General features: G+C 41.2%; 1 protein-coding gene across 2 annotated transcripts in view; it reads right to left on the minus strand.

The window, feature by feature from the left end:
- The window catches only part of LOC133377371 (cytosolic phospholipase A2 beta-like), a 69,519-nt gene that overhangs the window by 23,997 nt on the left and 28,695 nt on the right, over positions 1-16,827 (minus strand). For both annotated transcript variants that reach the window (XM_061611345.1, XM_061611344.1), the window contains exons 8-11: positions 8,993-9,120; positions 7,611-7,715; positions 4,141-4,178; positions 735-870 (exon numbers count right to left, since the gene is read on the minus strand). In XM_061611345.1, the coding sequence (XP_061467329.1) occupies positions 735-870; positions 4,141-4,178; positions 7,611-7,715; positions 8,993-9,120 (407 nt within the window). The remainder of the gene's footprint in view (positions 1-734; positions 871-4,140; positions 4,179-7,610; positions 7,716-8,992; positions 9,121-16,827) is intronic.

Below are 16,827 nucleotides of genomic sequence, written 5' to 3' on the forward strand. Positions count from 1 at the left end.
TTTGTGTTGATACCAAAAGGTCAGTTGATTTTTAAATTAAGGTTGCAATCCTGTGCATTTACCAGGCTGTAAGCCCGGTTGAACACAGTAACTTTCAAGTAACCATGTACACGATTGTGCTACAAGACTAATGTGAATGACAATTAGATGAGACTCAAAATCTTGGCTTTCCAGTATGCTTGCAAAACTAAAGGTACTGATCAGAAAACTATCAAATCCAACATGTGTGTCTTCAACCTTAATAGATATCCAGGTAGTGATGTGAATTAAAGGTTATTATGCTTTATCCCTAGAAATATTTATCTCATTCATCCTCTGAGGCTGACTTTATAGAGGACAGAATGAGGCACATTGACCAAGCAACCCCACAGGTTACAATTTACAGCTGAGGTAGGATTCAGTCCCAAATCTTTGTGGTATAAAGTAAACCCAGCACTCTGTTCCCATTTTAGATGTGCAAAGCTGTACTATCATATATCAGTGCAGAGGTTCTCTGTTATGGAATAGGATCCCACTGAATTTATGGATTTATTTAAGTTGCAAAGAAGACAGCTGACAGGAATCCATGCTAGATAACAAATTTGAATGAAAGGAGAATTGGAACTTTCAGGACCTCGCTTACATGAAATGCCACAGTTCACAGACAGTCCTACATCAAATACAGATCCATTTAAATGGTAATCCAAAACATCACCAAATGTCCTACAGATGGCTCAAGAGATGCTAGCACACACCTCGTGCTCAAGCAGTTCTCGTCTCAGATGGAAAAGCTTATTCAGGGCACCAGCAACCATCTTCTTCCTTTTGTGCAGGAAATCCTGCTCACTAGCACAGAGCTCATATCCCAAACGCACATCAAGATTCTGTGGACTGGAGCAAAGTGACAGAGCCAAGTCAATGCCTAAGCATGGAGCAGATGACAGATCATTTTTACAGTAACTGCAATGACACAAGCTTCAATTAACAAGGAAGACTCTTCAGTCAAAATTATAACCAGAAAAACCAGACTCCCACTCAAGGCATAGCATTATTTACAGCTGACATGAACTCCTTTGCATTGCTGAATTACCTTGATAGCCTCTTCTTTTCATACATAAGACATAGAGAATGTTTACATGGGAACTGCATGTATTTTCCTTGTATTATTTGTAGGGCTGTAAATTTCAGTCCGATTAATCCATTAAAAATGCTGGACTAATAAAATGGCCAGTAGAATATATAATTATAAAAACAATCCCAAAGTCCAAATTTGGCCAATACCTTTCTTAAGCCAACAAAAACGTTACAAAATAGTGTGCAACCTTTTGAGTTCGGCAGAACTCTTCAACCAATTTTATGGTAAACAAAATGGGGGTGGGGGAAGAGGAGGGATGCCTGCACTTAGTCACAGAAGGTGGAGTATGAAGGAAGTCACATTTGTTCAAATTTATTTATTTATTTATTTATTGTATTTGTATACCGCCCCATAGCCAAAGCTCTCTGGGCGGTTTACGGTAACTAAAAACGTTAAAAACAAATATACAAGTTTAAAACACATCTTTTAAAAACAATTTAAAACACACTTTAAAAAATTTAAAACAATTTAAAAAAAGACATGGTAAAATGCCTGGGAGAAGAGGAAAGTCTCAACCTGGCGCCGAAAAGATAACAGTGATGGCACCAGGCGCACCTCGTGAGCCTCTGTTTAGTACTCTGTAGGGCTGCTGTGCTGGGAGGAAGGGATATATCATGGCTGATGCCCCATTTTTGAAAATATAAAATCTAGTTATGCTTTATAGGTGTATAGACTGTTTCACAGGTTAGGCTGAACCCACAAAGAAGTGCGACCAGCAGCGAGGAGATATTCCCAGCAATGGTCATGTTCCAGTTTTAAAATTGAAGCAGCAAAAAATAGTGTTTTTAATTAATTTTAAGAACATTACTTAAAATAACAAATAGCAGTGGCGTACCAAGGGTAGAGCGGTGGGAGCAGTCCGCCCTGGGTGCAGGCAATAAGGGGGTGCAAGAAAAAAAGGGATTGCCTGGAGAATGACTGGGCGGGGGGAGGGAGAAGCCGGGACGAGAAAGGGCAGAATGGCAGCAGAAGGCAGCAGGCAGGGAGGCGCTCCCTTTGAGCGGACCCCCTCCTCCCTCGGAAGAGCTGCTGGGGAGCTGCAACAAAGTGATCCCAGCGGGAGAGAGAGCCCTGCCAGCTCCCGCTAAGACTGGATCGCCGGCCACCACCTCCGCTTCCTTTGCAGCGTCAGGGCTTCCTCCATCCCAGCTTCCGCTGCGCATGGGAAGGTGAGGGGGCACAGGAGGGTGGGGAGAGGAGACCCTGATGTCCTTCAGAGCGCCAGAGGTTAATTAAGTGTGGGGGGAGGGGTTGCAGAGAGTGAGAGCGATCCTAAGCGAAGAAGGAGAAAGCGGTGCAGGCAGGATGGAGGAAAGGCAGGCACTGGAAGGAGGAAGGCCCCTTCCCCATAGAAAAGGGTCTTTTGACTTTGTGGGTGGCGGTGGGGGGCTATCTATCCACTTTCTCCATGCGCTACGCATCATTTCATACACGTCTATCATGTCACCTCTAGTCCAGCATCCTGTTCTCATAGTGGAGAACCAGATGCCCATTATGGGAAGCCCACAAGCTGGACCTGAGCGCAAGAGCACTCTCCCCTCCTGCAGTTCCCAGCAACTGGTATTCGGAAGCATGCTGCCTCTGACCATGGAAGCAGAGCAGAGCCACCATGACTAGTAGCCAATTATAGCCTTATGATACCCCATCAATTTGTCTAATCCTCTGTTGAAGCCATCCAAGTTGGTGGCCATCATTGCCTCCAGTGAGAATGAGTTCCACAGTTTAACTATGCACTCCATGACGAAGTCCTTCTGTCTGTCCTGAATCTTCCAACATGCAGCTTCCTTGGATTCTAGCATTATGCAAGAGGGAGATCCACCTTTCTCTGTCAACATGGAGGGAAATGTTCATCATAATAAAATTTAGGGCCACCCAACAAAGTGGAATGTAAGAAGATTTAAGATAGACAAAAGGTAGAACTTTTTCACATGGCATGTAACTCATTTACGATAGCTGCCCTGGTTGCTTTTAAATGGATTTTTTTAACGTGATGTCACTTATGTGTTTTTATTCTTGCATTCATTGTATTATAATATATTTATTGTTTTGTGATTTCAAATTGTGGTAAGCTGCTCTGAGAGGTTCTTCACGGGCAGTATAAGGGTGGGCTAGACCTTTTCATAAGGATTAAAATAATTCATGTAGCCTGCTTCCCAAGATGTGATAAGGACTACTAGCTCAAATGGCTTTAAAAAAGAGTCAGGCAAATGCCTTGAGGAGGGCAGCTTTACCAAACCTTCACTAAATACCAGCTGCAGCGATGGGGAGGGGGCTGTTGCCTTCCTGCCCTCCTTGTGGGTCTTCTTGCTTTCCAGTGTGGAAGGCAGAATGCCAGACTTTGGCCAGCTGGTTCTGGTCAGACTCCAAAGAGCAGAGGTGAAAGGCAAATGGTTCTCCGCAGAACACCTTCTAAAGAAATCCATCATGTTTTGGGCACCCAGTTTTTTGTATTAATCCATTACTTTTTTTCCTTTTTTGTACTGTAATATTTATTTTATTTTATTTTTACTGGCATGATTATATATACGAAGTTCAATAAAAGACATTTTTCACTGTCTGCATTTCTTTTCTGGCCATTATTATTTGTTTCATTTCATGATTATTACTGAAAATAATTTTGTCATATAGAGGAGGGGGGTGTTAAAAAATGATCCACTCTGAGTGTCAAATACACTAGGAACACCTCTGATAATTAGAAAGATTGGTGCTCCTGAGGAATTGTCATATGTGGCATGGGGAAGATATTTGCCTCCAGAAATACAGCAAGCACCAAAAAGACAGACAAATACAAATGCACTTCTCACACTAAAGGAGGAAACCTGATGTAACACATATCTCATCAAAATTTTGCAAGCAAGTTACTTGCAAAAATAGGCATGGCATAATTTAGCTGCCTGTTAACAAGTCTACAATTATAGAGACGCCCGTAAATATTTCAAGTAGAAAATAGTCTCCCTTTCCTTCTGCATGCCCTCAAGGTGGCAGTGCCAGGGAAGAGGACTTTGAAAAAGAAGAGAACATCTTACCAGTCAATTACCTTGAGGTACAACTCCAAAGTCCCACCCTGAAATCAAACAATATATGTGTAAAGACGACAGACCTGGAGGCATAAAATGGCAAATAAATTGGACAGGTAAAAACAGAAACAAAGCAAATGCTTCACTTAAGACTGCTTCACATGATAGGCTTTTCAATGAGGAAAAAAAAGCATGAAATCTGAGTGTGCCAGTTAATAATGTATGATAACTGAGCGCATGTGATCCACTGCAGCTGTATGTGCTAGGAAGCGATGACTGGCTACTATTTCCCAGTGTGCATTTATGCATGCCTCATGATTAGGGATAGGGGAGAAATTCAATTTTGTTTGCATTTTAATGAGAAACTACTTAATTATCCTTCAGAAGTCACACTTCTCTGAATTTTGTGATTTAGTTCTCCAACTAAATAATGCACGCAAAAACTGCATATATTAGGGGAAAGTATTCACAGAAATGCATACATTAGTAAAAATAACATATGGAAATGCATCATACTAAGGGGAATTGCTTGCAAAAATGTGTAATTAGTTAAAATTACATACAAAAATGTGTATATTAAGAAAAATTCACTCTACAATGCTGATTAATTTTCATGAGGATGCAATCAAAATTTGCGGCAGAAATGTAGAGAACTGAATTTAAGATTAGAAAAATGAGAAACTAAAACTGACAGATTTGTCCATCCCTAATCACAATACACACATATGTATGATTGACACATATAATGGACTTGCTGTAGATTTTCTATTTTCTTCTACATGCTAGTGATTTCCTTGTAAAAAATGCAGAACTTGTGAAGCAGCTCTTGGAATTTATTTTCCTGTTCTTGAATTCTGATACCAAAACTGATTTTCTGCATTTTTTTAATCTTTCTTGAGATGGTTTTGGAAGGAGGGGGAAGCCAGTAAACTCACATTCTAGGGCTATCTTCAAATAGTTCTAAGGATCAAAACTGCAGAGTGTGGAATCTTTTTTGTTTCTTGATTCAGATTTTTAGCCTAACTCTTCTGTCTCAATAGTGGTTTCAGATTGATATTTAGAAAGAGCAGGCCAAAATACACTGCTCTGTCTGCCATGCAGGAAGTTGAGTCTCCACAGTCTATTATTCCTACTTCTAATAATTCTTCTGATCAGTCAAGTCTGGAAGCCAGAATAAAGCTTCCATTATGCTATTCTGTATCTAGTGGAAGAAGGCATCCTTCAACCTGCCAGGAAACAGGGGTGGAAAGCATTTATCTTGTCTTCTTGGCCAGCAGTGGGCTGTGCTGAACCTAAACATTTCCTGATTGCAATAGGACTAAATCAGGAATGGGCAGAAGGTAGACTGGGGTCTACTATCAGTTCTCTGGATGATTTGTAGCAGATCAGCAATGGTTTCTGTTTTCCTATTACTTAACAATGGCAACAACAATAAGGCACCCTCTCCCCTCTTCAATTAGGCTGCAAACAAATAAAGCTTAGGCTAATGAGGGAAATTGGCTTTTAAATGACAGAACTGTAAGTTCCATTCATTTTGGTACTGAAAACAAGTTCCTAGTCTCAGCATGTGCTCACTCCTCAGAGTTCCCTGTACTTTAATTCTGCTCTGATTGGGGTTCTAGTAAAAAAACAAACAAAGTAGATATGATAAGCCTGAAGTCTACCCAGCCCTTGTCTAAATGAGAGTGGCTCTGGATGTTTAACAGAGCTTGAACTTCTGATTGTCATGCTTTTATGTAACAATAGAAGCAGAAGTCCATCCACTTCCTTGTGGTAAAATGCAGGGGCTCTCCCTGTATCTGGAAGGCATGCATCTCCTTGCATCGGGAAGATGTGCAACCTACCTTTTGCTTAGTCATTATTACATAGAAATGCAAAGAAAAAAGGAAAAGGAAAAAGGAAACACAACTTCCTGAGTCATGCTTCTGCTTATTGAACACCTAAAGCTGCTTTGAGCCACCAGAATAAGGGTGCTCCTGTCAAGTGTATTCCTATTCGCGCTACTCATCCCACAGGGGAGGATAAAGATAACGTTTGTTATAATAATGATAATGATAATGATAATAAATGTGAAGTACTGCCAGTTCAAAAGTACTGCTTTAGTGGATAAAAAGGCTGGTCTGAACCCAAGACACATCGATCAAGGCCTACCTAAGGCAGACACAGTGAGTGGATCTGGATAGTGATAGCTTCAGTTCCCCATCTGTAAAATGAGAACAACCGATGCACTACCAGGGCATTTTGGCGAGACTAAAGAGAGTAAGGCTGCAAGCACTGAGTGTACAATAAAAAGTGATACTTTGGTAGAACCGATCATGTCAAATCAGAAAACACCCTTGATGACTCTAAGCTACTATTATTCGCTGTCACTGATGTTTTGACCAGGCAAGCATGTATGCTCCCTAAAAATTTACTGCCAAGTTTGGTATAAAGTTAATGGTTGCTATCTCAAAAGTTTGCATGAATACATAGATAGGGAAGGGCCTTTCTCCCTAGACTGTCAATGTTTAGAATTCTCCACCAGTTGCAACAACATGGCTTTGATTAGAAGATTTAGTACTTTCAGAGCATATCTGCACATGTTTTTTAGCTTTGTTGAGATGTATTTTGTTGAGATGTATTTGCTGTACATGATACTCTGTCATGCATACATTTTTCCAACAACATGCATATGACACACATCGTAGCCACTGAGCAATTTATCAAGCTTTTAAACATTCTAACACACAGTGACCTAAGTTTTTGTTGGACGCCAAGACACAAAAAATAAAATAAAATACAAAATTATTTTGAAACCTATAGCAAAATAAATCACGCAAGCAATGATAAAGTTTCTTAATTATTCTAACCACAGAATTTAGATTTACTTTATACAGAATCTGGTCTACCTTTTCTGTAGGGTTTGGTTATTTATTTATTTATATTGCACAGAGCACACCCAGACCTGACCTTAGCCTGCACACTAGGATTTAAGAAACAGGATTATATTTATGTTAGGTTCAATATAAATTGAAAGGCTATGGAACTCCTATATTGATTGCTTCATGGTTGAATTTTAAAACTTTTATTATTATATCAATCTTTATCAGTGTTCAGAAAGGATGAAGACCAAAGGTGCCTCCAGATTGTCAGTATTGTGTTGTAGGAATATTTGCTTGTGGGGAATTCAAGTGCCTATCAGAACTTTAGGTCTATACCATTAAAGCACTCTGTCACTGTAGCACAACAGACCCACTTTTTTAAAAAAAACTGGCATTGAAAAGTGTGGGATGAACAAATGATTAACAGAAAGACATATAGACACCCCTCAAGCTAACAACGATGAATGTTCATTGTCATAGAACCTCCATAAACAAATTAGAGCAAATGCTCAATAAAGACCAGACATAGCCTAACCTCCGCACAAGCTTTGTGCAAGGAAATCAGGGTGAATTCTGAATAAAAAGGTTGTCTGCCCTACTAAAAGAAGCAAAACTTGCCTCCTCCATAGGTAGGGCTACTTTGACTTGCTGTCCCACTGGAAGTAATTTCAAAGGCAGAATTAAAAGGTGGTGTGAATCATTCTTCTCTTCACGTGAAACACTCTGGGGAAGAAACAAAAACATAAAATGTTTACCCAAACGTAAAACATGTGGAAAATACATGGAAAAATGAAGATCTCAGATGATTTTTTTTCCACTTCATGTCTCTCAACCATAAAATGGGTCTTTATAAATGAATGGAAGTTACAGGTACATGCATAAGTTGCCACAGGGCTGCACTGCAGCCCAAAGACAGTTAAGCTGCCATCTCTTTGAGCCAGAGATAATAGATTCTCCTGGATTCACGTTTATTCTGGCCCATTATTCTTCACTAAAAGGTCTTCAACAATGGTTTTGGCAAAGTCAAATATCTGACCCTTGCTGGATTGTAGCAAAGGACTTTGCAATATAGCACACAACTATTATAAATGTATTTATTTGATTTAACTGTTCTTTTGGACTTTCATAATTTGTGCCATATCTGAGGTGCTAGGTCAAAGCAGAGCACTTTACCACACTTTGGTTACTGTGCCACTAAGGGTTAGGGTTTGGTAGCTAATCATGCAGCAAGGAGGATGAAGAAGGATTTCAAGATCAAGACTTTTTGGATTTTCAGAAATTATGAGTGCAAGGGGAGATTTTCAGTACAACCGTTCAGGATGCCTTAGGCTTCATCCTGTGCACCTGTAACTGCTAGGAAATTGGAACCAAGGGGAGCCCTACACAGGCCACTTCCATGGAAAGGGGTGGGGGGAGAGAAACATAGGAAATTGCCTTATGCTAAGTTAGACCATTGGTCCATCTAGCTTAGAATTGTCTGCACTGACTGGCAGCAGCTCTCCAGTGTTTCTGGCAGCTTTACTTGGAGACTCCAGGGATTTAAACAGGGTACGTCTGAATGCAAAACAGACCTGCGTCCCTTTGCTTAAGACACTCAGGTTGCAGAAACCAAGGTGATTGGACCATGTGCACACATGTCTGTAGGACACACAAAGATCACTTGCTAGGACAATATGGGACTGCCCTTTGATCATCTGTTGCAGAACTTTTTTTAAAAAAAAGTTTTTAACATTGTTTTGTTTTAATGTATTTTAAAGTCTGTTTTTATGATGTTTTAAAGTGTTTTTAGTGCTTCTGTTTGCCACCCTGGGCTCCTGCTGGGAGGAAGGGCAGGATATAAATAAAATAATAAATAAATAAATAAATAAATAAATAAACTTGAACTTGATGGGAGGCAGATGGGAATTGAGCTTGGGAAGGAATAGAACCCAGTGCAAGTGTACTTCTGGTACTCTCCTAATGCTACCTGTGGGTGCATGATAGTGGCCAGTGGCCATTACCTGAAGCTTGGCTTTGAGTACTGGGCCCCAGCTCTTAATGCAATGAAAGCGGAAGGAATCTACATCTTCGGATGTCTTCTGTGTTCCTTCATAAGACTCTCGCATGGTAAGCACAACATTTTTCTTGGCTAAAATATATATGTTAATCATGTGTTACAAATCTTGTTATTTAAAAATGTATGAGTGAATATCCTCCATCCACAGAGACCTGTTATTTGTAATTCATCAATTAACTTTAAAGCATCATTCTTCTCACCTCTGTTTGACACAGTTCTATGGAATCTTGATGTGCACCTCTTTCTAATCTAGTATACATATATTTAATACTGTTCCTTTGCATACACAGCAGATGTTCAACTTATAATTACATACTGATATAAAACTTTCATCTAAGCATAGTGAGACTAGATCAAAAGTCTTGCTGAAGTCCAGATATATTATATATAAACTATATACAGTCAAGTGTAATAACATCCACGGATAAAATGTATCTGGTTTTCTGTCTGCTAAACTTGATACTTTGCACATAAAGAAAATGAAGCTGGTCTAGCTTAAAATTCAATCAAATATTCAAAATCCACCAAAAATTTAAATGTCACCATTTATGATTTGAATATTAAATTTAAAATATAATGTTCATCTCAAAACTTCAGCACTTTAGATTTGTTAGCACTACATGTCAGTTATCAAGTACATTCAAATACTAAATACTGTAAAATATCCAATACTGAAATAAAATATAGATATCAAATCAACTTTGTGTTTGCTTCATTGCACTAATACATCAGGCAAGAGGAAGGGATGCTTAAAACTTTCACGGCTTATGACCACAATACTTCCTAGTAAATGACACATACAGAGACCTTTTCAAACTGCTTTTGTCTCAGCTGAGCTTATATACTTGAAATAGTGGTAACGAGAGAGGAAGTTCTAGGCTTAATGGACAATATAAAAACTGACAAATCACCGGGCCCGGATGGCATCCACCCGAGAGTTCTCAAAGAACTCAAATGTGAAATTGCTGATCTGCTAACTAAAATATGTAACTTGTCCCTCGGGTCCTCCTCCGTGCCTTAGGACTGGAAAGTGGCAAATGTAACGCCAGTATTCAAAAAGGGATCCAGAGGGGATCCCGGAAATTACAGGCCAGTTAGCTTAACTTCTGTCCCTGGAAAACTGGTAGAAAGTATTATTAAAGCTAGATTAACTAAACACATAGAAGAACGAGCCTTGCTGAAGCAGAGCCAGCATGGCTTCTGCAAGGGAAAGTCCTGTCTCAGTAACCTATTAGAATTCTTTGAGAGTGTCAACAAGCATATAGATAGAGGTGATCCAGTGGACATAGTGTACTTAGACTTTCAAAAAGCGTTTGACAAGGTACCTCACCAAAGACTTCTGAGGAAGCTTAGCAGTCATGGAATAAGACGAGAGGTCCTCTTGTGGATAAGGAATTGGTTAAGAGGCAGAAAGCAGAGAGTAGGAATAAACGGACAGTTTTCCCAATGGAGGGCTGTAGAAAGTGGAGTCCCTCAAGGATCGGTATTGGGACCTGTACTTTTCAACTTGTTCATTAATGACCTAGAATTAGGAGTGAGCAGTGAAGTGGCCAAGTTTGCTGACGACACTAAATTGTTCAGGGTTGTTAAAAGGGATTGTGAAGAGCTCCAAAAAGATCTCTCCAAACTGAGTGAATGGGCGGAAAAATGGCAAATGCAATTCAATATAAACAAGTGTAAAATTATGCATATTGGAGCAAAAAATCTTAATTTCACATATACACTCATGGGGTCTGAACTGGCGGTGACCGACCAGGAGAGAGACCTCGGGGTTGTAGTGGACAGCACGATGAAAATGTTGACCCAGTGTGCGGCAGCTGTGAAAAAGGCAAATTCCATGCTAGCGATAATTAGGAAAGGTATTGAAAATAAAACAGCCGATATCATCATGCTGTTGTATAAATCTATGGTGCGGCCGCATTTGAAATACTGTGTACAGTTCTGGTCGCCTCATCTCAAAAAGGATATTATAGAGTTGGAAAAGGTTCAGAAGAGGGCAACCAGAATTATCAAGGGGATGGAGCGACTTCCTTACGAGGAAAGGTTGCAGCATTTGGGGCTTTTTAGTTTAGAGAAAAGGCGGGTCAGACGAGACATGATAGAAGTGTATAAAATTATGCATGGCATTGAGAAAGTGGATAGAGAAAAGTTCTTCTCCCTCTCTCATAATACTAGAACTCGTGGACATTCAAAGAAGCTGAATGTTGGAAGATTCAGGACAGACAAAAGGAAGTACTTCTTTACTCAGCGCGTAGTTAAACTATGGAATTTGCTCCCACAAGATGCAGTAATGGCCACCAGTTTGGATGGCTTTAAAACAAGATTAGACAAATTCATGGAGGACAGGGCTATCAATGGCTACTAGCCGTGATGGCTGTGCTGTGCCACCCTAGTCAGAGGCAGCATGCTTCTGAAAACCAGTTGCCGGAAGCCTCAGGAGGGGAGAGTGTTCTTGCACTCGGGTCCTGCTTGCGGGCTTCCCCCAGGCACCTGGTTGGCCACTGTGAGAACAGGATGCTGGACTAGATGGGCCACTGGCCTGATCCAGCAGGCTCTTCTTATGTTCTTATGTTCTTATGAAATATGTCCAAGAGGGTGGGGGTGGGAGGAACCTGTCATGACCCTGGGGTAGGGATGGGTGAATCTGTCAATTTCAGTTTCTCATTTTTCTACTCTTAAGTTCTTCTCCACATTTCCATGTCAGTCTGTGAACTTGAAAAATCATCAGTATTTAATGTGCATTTTTCCTACTATACTCATGTTTCTATGCAGGTTTGCCTACTGTACAGAGGTGATTTCTAATATACAGAGAAAATTCCCAAACAACTTTCCCTGATATAATGCATTTTGTATGTTATTTTCATAAATATATGCATGCTCACTTTACCCTAGTACATGAATTTTTGTACACATTACTTGGGTGGAGCATTGCACTGCAAGATTCAGAAAAGTGCAAATTTCAAAGGATGGCTGTGTTTCAGTTCTCATATTGTTTCAGAAAGTGAAAATTAAGTAGGTTCAGCTTTCAATGTGAACTGAATCAAATCTCTCTCCCATCCCTAGTCTGGGATCAAACTACCCCTTTTCAGAGGTTGAGGCCAGGGATTCAGAACAGGAAAATTGCCCTCTTGGCCATCACCAGGAGCACCTAATCAACTAGAAGCACATCTGCAAGAAGAGCCCATGGTGTCAGTACCCCTCCAGCTCAAGGGCATCACACTGCCTTCCTCTGATTCAGAGGAGCCTAGTTCAGAAGTGCTCCTGCAACCAGAGTCTCCCGTTCCCAGCTGGACTACATGACTGCTACATGAAAACAAGCTGGGTCCCTTTAAATGAAGAGGTTCTGCTCAGCAAAGGCAGAGCTAGCTATTGAGACACAGCTGAAACTCCTCTTTAAAGCTCAGTCTGAGCATGGTTGCTGCTGAAGCAACATCTGAGCTGGGTTGTCATGAAGTGCTCAGCTTGACTCTGTATGGAGCTGTCAGTACCCACAGCAAAACAAAAACAAGGCATTTTTAGTAACAGTTGTGTCCAAATGGGCACCCCGTCTAAGCTTTTGGAGACCCAGTGGAAACAAATGGACACATAAAATTTAATTAGTGATCTAAGACCACATATTCAGATTGAAAGCTACTGAAACAGTGACTAAAAATATGAAATTTTAGTGAAATTGAATAGAATATTCAATAGAATAGAATAGAATAGAATAGAATAGAACATAGGGGCACATTACCCAATATTTCTTAGGGTTCTTACAAACCACCACCTTTTTGAAAAATAAAATATATATCTCTGTGTTAATGTTAATGTTAATATTAATATTAAAATTATATCCCACCAGTAGGAGGCCAGGGCGCCAAACACAAATACTAAGCCTTAAACTGTACACTCTGTACACTGTACACTTGTACTCTTCATGTTCGTTCTTTTTTGTTTAAGAATTCTGCTACAGCAGGGCACAGATCATAAGCAGTAATTCCCATGCCATTTAATGCTTTTTTTAACGCCCTGGGCTCCTGCTGGGAGGAAGGGTGGGATACAAATTGAATAAATAAATAAATAAATAAATCCATAGTGGCCTCCACCTCTAATCAAATTCATGAGATGATGCTTAAAATTGTACACAAAAGGTACATTACCCAGGTATGTCTACAATTAGGCATGGTTTGTCACCACATTGTTGGAGAGGCTGCTCTACAGCGAGCACATACCATCATTTATGGTGGCCCTGTGAAAAAGTACTTTTCTGGGGATTGATTTTCAATGAAATGCAGATTACTATACCACAGGTGTTGATAAAATCTTCCACAATTGGCAATTCTCAATATTTTTCACAGATGAAAGTATCGATCTTAAGAATAAACCTCTGATAGGTCACCTTCTAATGGCTGTGCGATTAACAGTAGCAAGATTCTGGATGGATCTTGAGGGATTCACCCTAGAATACTGGTATCAGAAGGTGTGGTATTTGGCCTATATGGAGAAATTGGCTTCTAAATTGAGGATGACAAGAGGTACCTCCAAAATGGATTAGTTTGTCTCAGCTTGGTACCCCTTCATAGTTTATGAAAATCAAAAATAGCATGGCAGGGATCCCTCAACACATTTTGCTCACATCTGGAACTCTTGAGGATAAAGATCATGGTGCAGACCCATGTACTAACATGTTTCCTAAACATATTAACTTTTCTGTTATAAAAGCATGTCAGTGTGAATGTATAATTTCTGGTTTTCAGTTCATTTAATCTTTGTTCAAATAATTTTTCAATGAATGTTTTATTCAGCGGTATCTGGGTGTTGCTGAGATGAGGAGGGAAGGGGCGAGGAGTTATTTTTGTTGTATTTGTTAAATCAATTTTTTTTAAATTAATATTTTGTGCCATAGTCTGGAGTGTCTATTCCTGAACTGCTGGCCAGATATTTGAGAAAAAGTCTGACACAGCCTAACCAAAAATGGACTCAACAGCGGACAGCCTGCCTTCATCATTTCTTTAAGGTCAACACTGTCAAAATGGAAGATATCTTTGAGATAGTACTGTCTTCTTCTACTTGTACTCTAATGTTGAGGAAGTTTGTGAAAGATAACACAACCTCTATTCTAACAGCAGGCCACAAACATCTTCCAGTTGTAACTACTGCTCTTCCAGTTCTTCATTTGCAGATGTGTCAGTCTCATTACTGCTTTTTGAGGAAAGTAACTTCCTCACCACTTGGCACAGAGCCACTACTAATGATGTCAAGGTTTTGAAGGGCATTATCTCTAGCAGAGAGTATATCGGTAGTATCAAGTTGGTCCTCTGCAACGCTTTTTGTAGGTTTTGGAATACAAGTCCTGTTAACATAACTTGCTGTGACTTTGAGATCCATGTCTTCAGCAGTCTAGTAGCAGAATATTTTTCATTTCGCTCTGTAGAATCAGATAGCTGTTCTTAGACACTTCTGCATCCAAGATTATGTAAAACAGCAACAACAAGATTTCTTACATGCTCTGCAAACCATATGTCAAAGTATGGAGGAAATGTATGACATTTAAGGAAAAGTCACTGTAGGAGTTTTAATTTGGAAAGAGTTGTTTGAAAGTATGCTGCTTGGCCAGTAAGCTTACTTAGCCATATTTTCAGTTCAGGCACTGTTTCAAGGACTGATTCCATTGCTAGATCTAATAATGACAACAGCACCATAACTGTCAGTAATCCATGATCAACATAATCTTCAAGCAGTTTCCAGAGTCTAGCCTTTCGATCTGTATTGGCAGCTTCACCATCTGTTGTAATTCCCACTAGTATTCCAAAAGTAGACTGGCATGCCCCTTACCACAGATTCCAGCAAACCTTCTGTTCCTGTTTTCTCAGGCTGAATCACTCCAATGAAGGCAATGAATCTCAACTGGGTGATCTTTCGAGATGTACCCAGCAACAACACGAGCTAGAGGGAGCCCCAGCTGACGAAGCGTCAAGGCGAGTTAAGCAGCAGAGCGAGTTCGGCGGCAGGGCGAGGAGGCCAGGGCCCCCCCACTCTGCCCGTCTGTTCCCTGACCTCAACTAAACCGCACTCTCCAACCCATTGACGTAATAAACCTTAAACAAAACTATGCAGGTAAGAAGCCAGCAGGGGTGTGGGGGCTTTCCAGTGTTTTGCACCGCCTGCAGCATGTACGACTATCTGCCTGTTGGACAGAAGTCATGGGTGTGCTCTCGGTGCAATGAGCTCCTGGCTCTCCGGGAACGACTTCATTTCCTTGAGGCCAAGGTGGCGGACCTGGAAAAGCTGAGAGAGGCAGAGAGGTGTGTGGAGGAGGCCTTCAGGGACGTTATAGCTGTGTCCCACTCCAACGATGATAGCTCTCCTGCTATCATGGAGAACGATGGTCTCGGGGAAGGAGAGCATCCAGCTGAGGAAGAGGGAAACGATCCCTTAGAAGGGACCCATTCCTTGGGGGATGAGCAGCTATCCTCTCGTGCCGAGGATATATCTCCAGGGGGTGGAGGGATCCTTGTAGTGGGTGATTCGATCATTAGGAACATAGACAGTGGGGTGTGTGATGGGCGTGTAGACCGCAAGGTGTTTTGCCTGCCTGGTGCGAAGGTTGCGGATATCGCCCGTCGTTTAGATAGTTTTTTAGACAGTGCTGGGAAGGAGTCAGTGGTCGTGGTGCATGTTGGCACCAACGACATGGGGAAATGCAGCCGTGAGGTCCTGGAAGCAAAATTTAGGTTGCTAGGTAGGATGCTGAAAGCCAGGACCTCCAAGGTGGCTTTCTCTGAAATGCTACCGGTTCCACGCACAGGACCAGCCAGACAGGCCCAGCTTCGCAGTCTCAATGCGTGGATGAGACGATGGTGTCGGGTGGAAGGGTTCAGATTTGTTAGGCACTGGGGAACATTTTGGGACAAGCCAGGCCTGTACAAAAGGGACGGGCTCCACTTGAACCAGAATGGAACCAGACTGCTGGCACTTAAAATTAAAAAGGTAGCAAAGCAGCTTTTAAACTGACTGAGGGGGGAAACCTGACAGGAGCTGAGAAAGGTCCGGTTCGGAATAAACTTCCCCCCTGGGATAAAAACCAAAGAAATGATGAAATTTTAAAAGGGGTAGGCCTAGAAGTAGGCATTGTGAGAGCAGGGGCACAGGATATAAATTCAGAAGAGCAAAATTACCACAGGCCTAACCACAAGTGCCAAAGACACTTGAAGAGAGACACTGCTTACAAGTGCCTGTACGCTAATGCTAGGAGCCTCCGAACCAAGATGGGAGAACTGGAGTGCTTGGTCTTAGAGAAGAGCATTGATATAGTGAGCATAACCGAGACCTGGTGGAATGGAGAAAACCAGTGGGATACGGTTATCCCTGGATATAAACTATATCGGAAGGACAGGGAAGGACGTATTGGTGGCGGAGTCGCTCTATACTTGAAAGAAGGCATTGAATCCAGCAAGCTCGAAACCCCAAAAGAGGCAGACTCCTCCACAGAATCGTTGTGGGTGGTGATACCGTGCCCCAGGAGGGACTTAATACTGGGAACGATCTATCGTCCCCCTGATCAAAATGCTCAGGGAGACCTTGAGATGAGATATGAAATTGAGGAAGCATCCAAACTAGGAAATGTGGTAGTAATGGGTGACTTCAACTACCTGGACATAGACTGGCTGCATATGTGTTCCAGTCATGACAAAGAAGCAAAGTTTCTAGATATTCTAAATGACTATTCCCTAGACCAGTTGGTCATGGAACCGACCAGAGGGACGGCAACCCTGGACTTAATCCTCAGTGGGGACCGGG

Source organism: Rhineura floridana, chromosome 2 (assembly GCF_030035675.1).
Source record: "Rhineura floridana isolate rRhiFlo1 chromosome 2, rRhiFlo1.hap2, whole genome shotgun sequence".
NCBI lineage: Eukaryota > Metazoa > Chordata > Lepidosauria > Squamata > Rhineuridae > Rhineura > Rhineura floridana.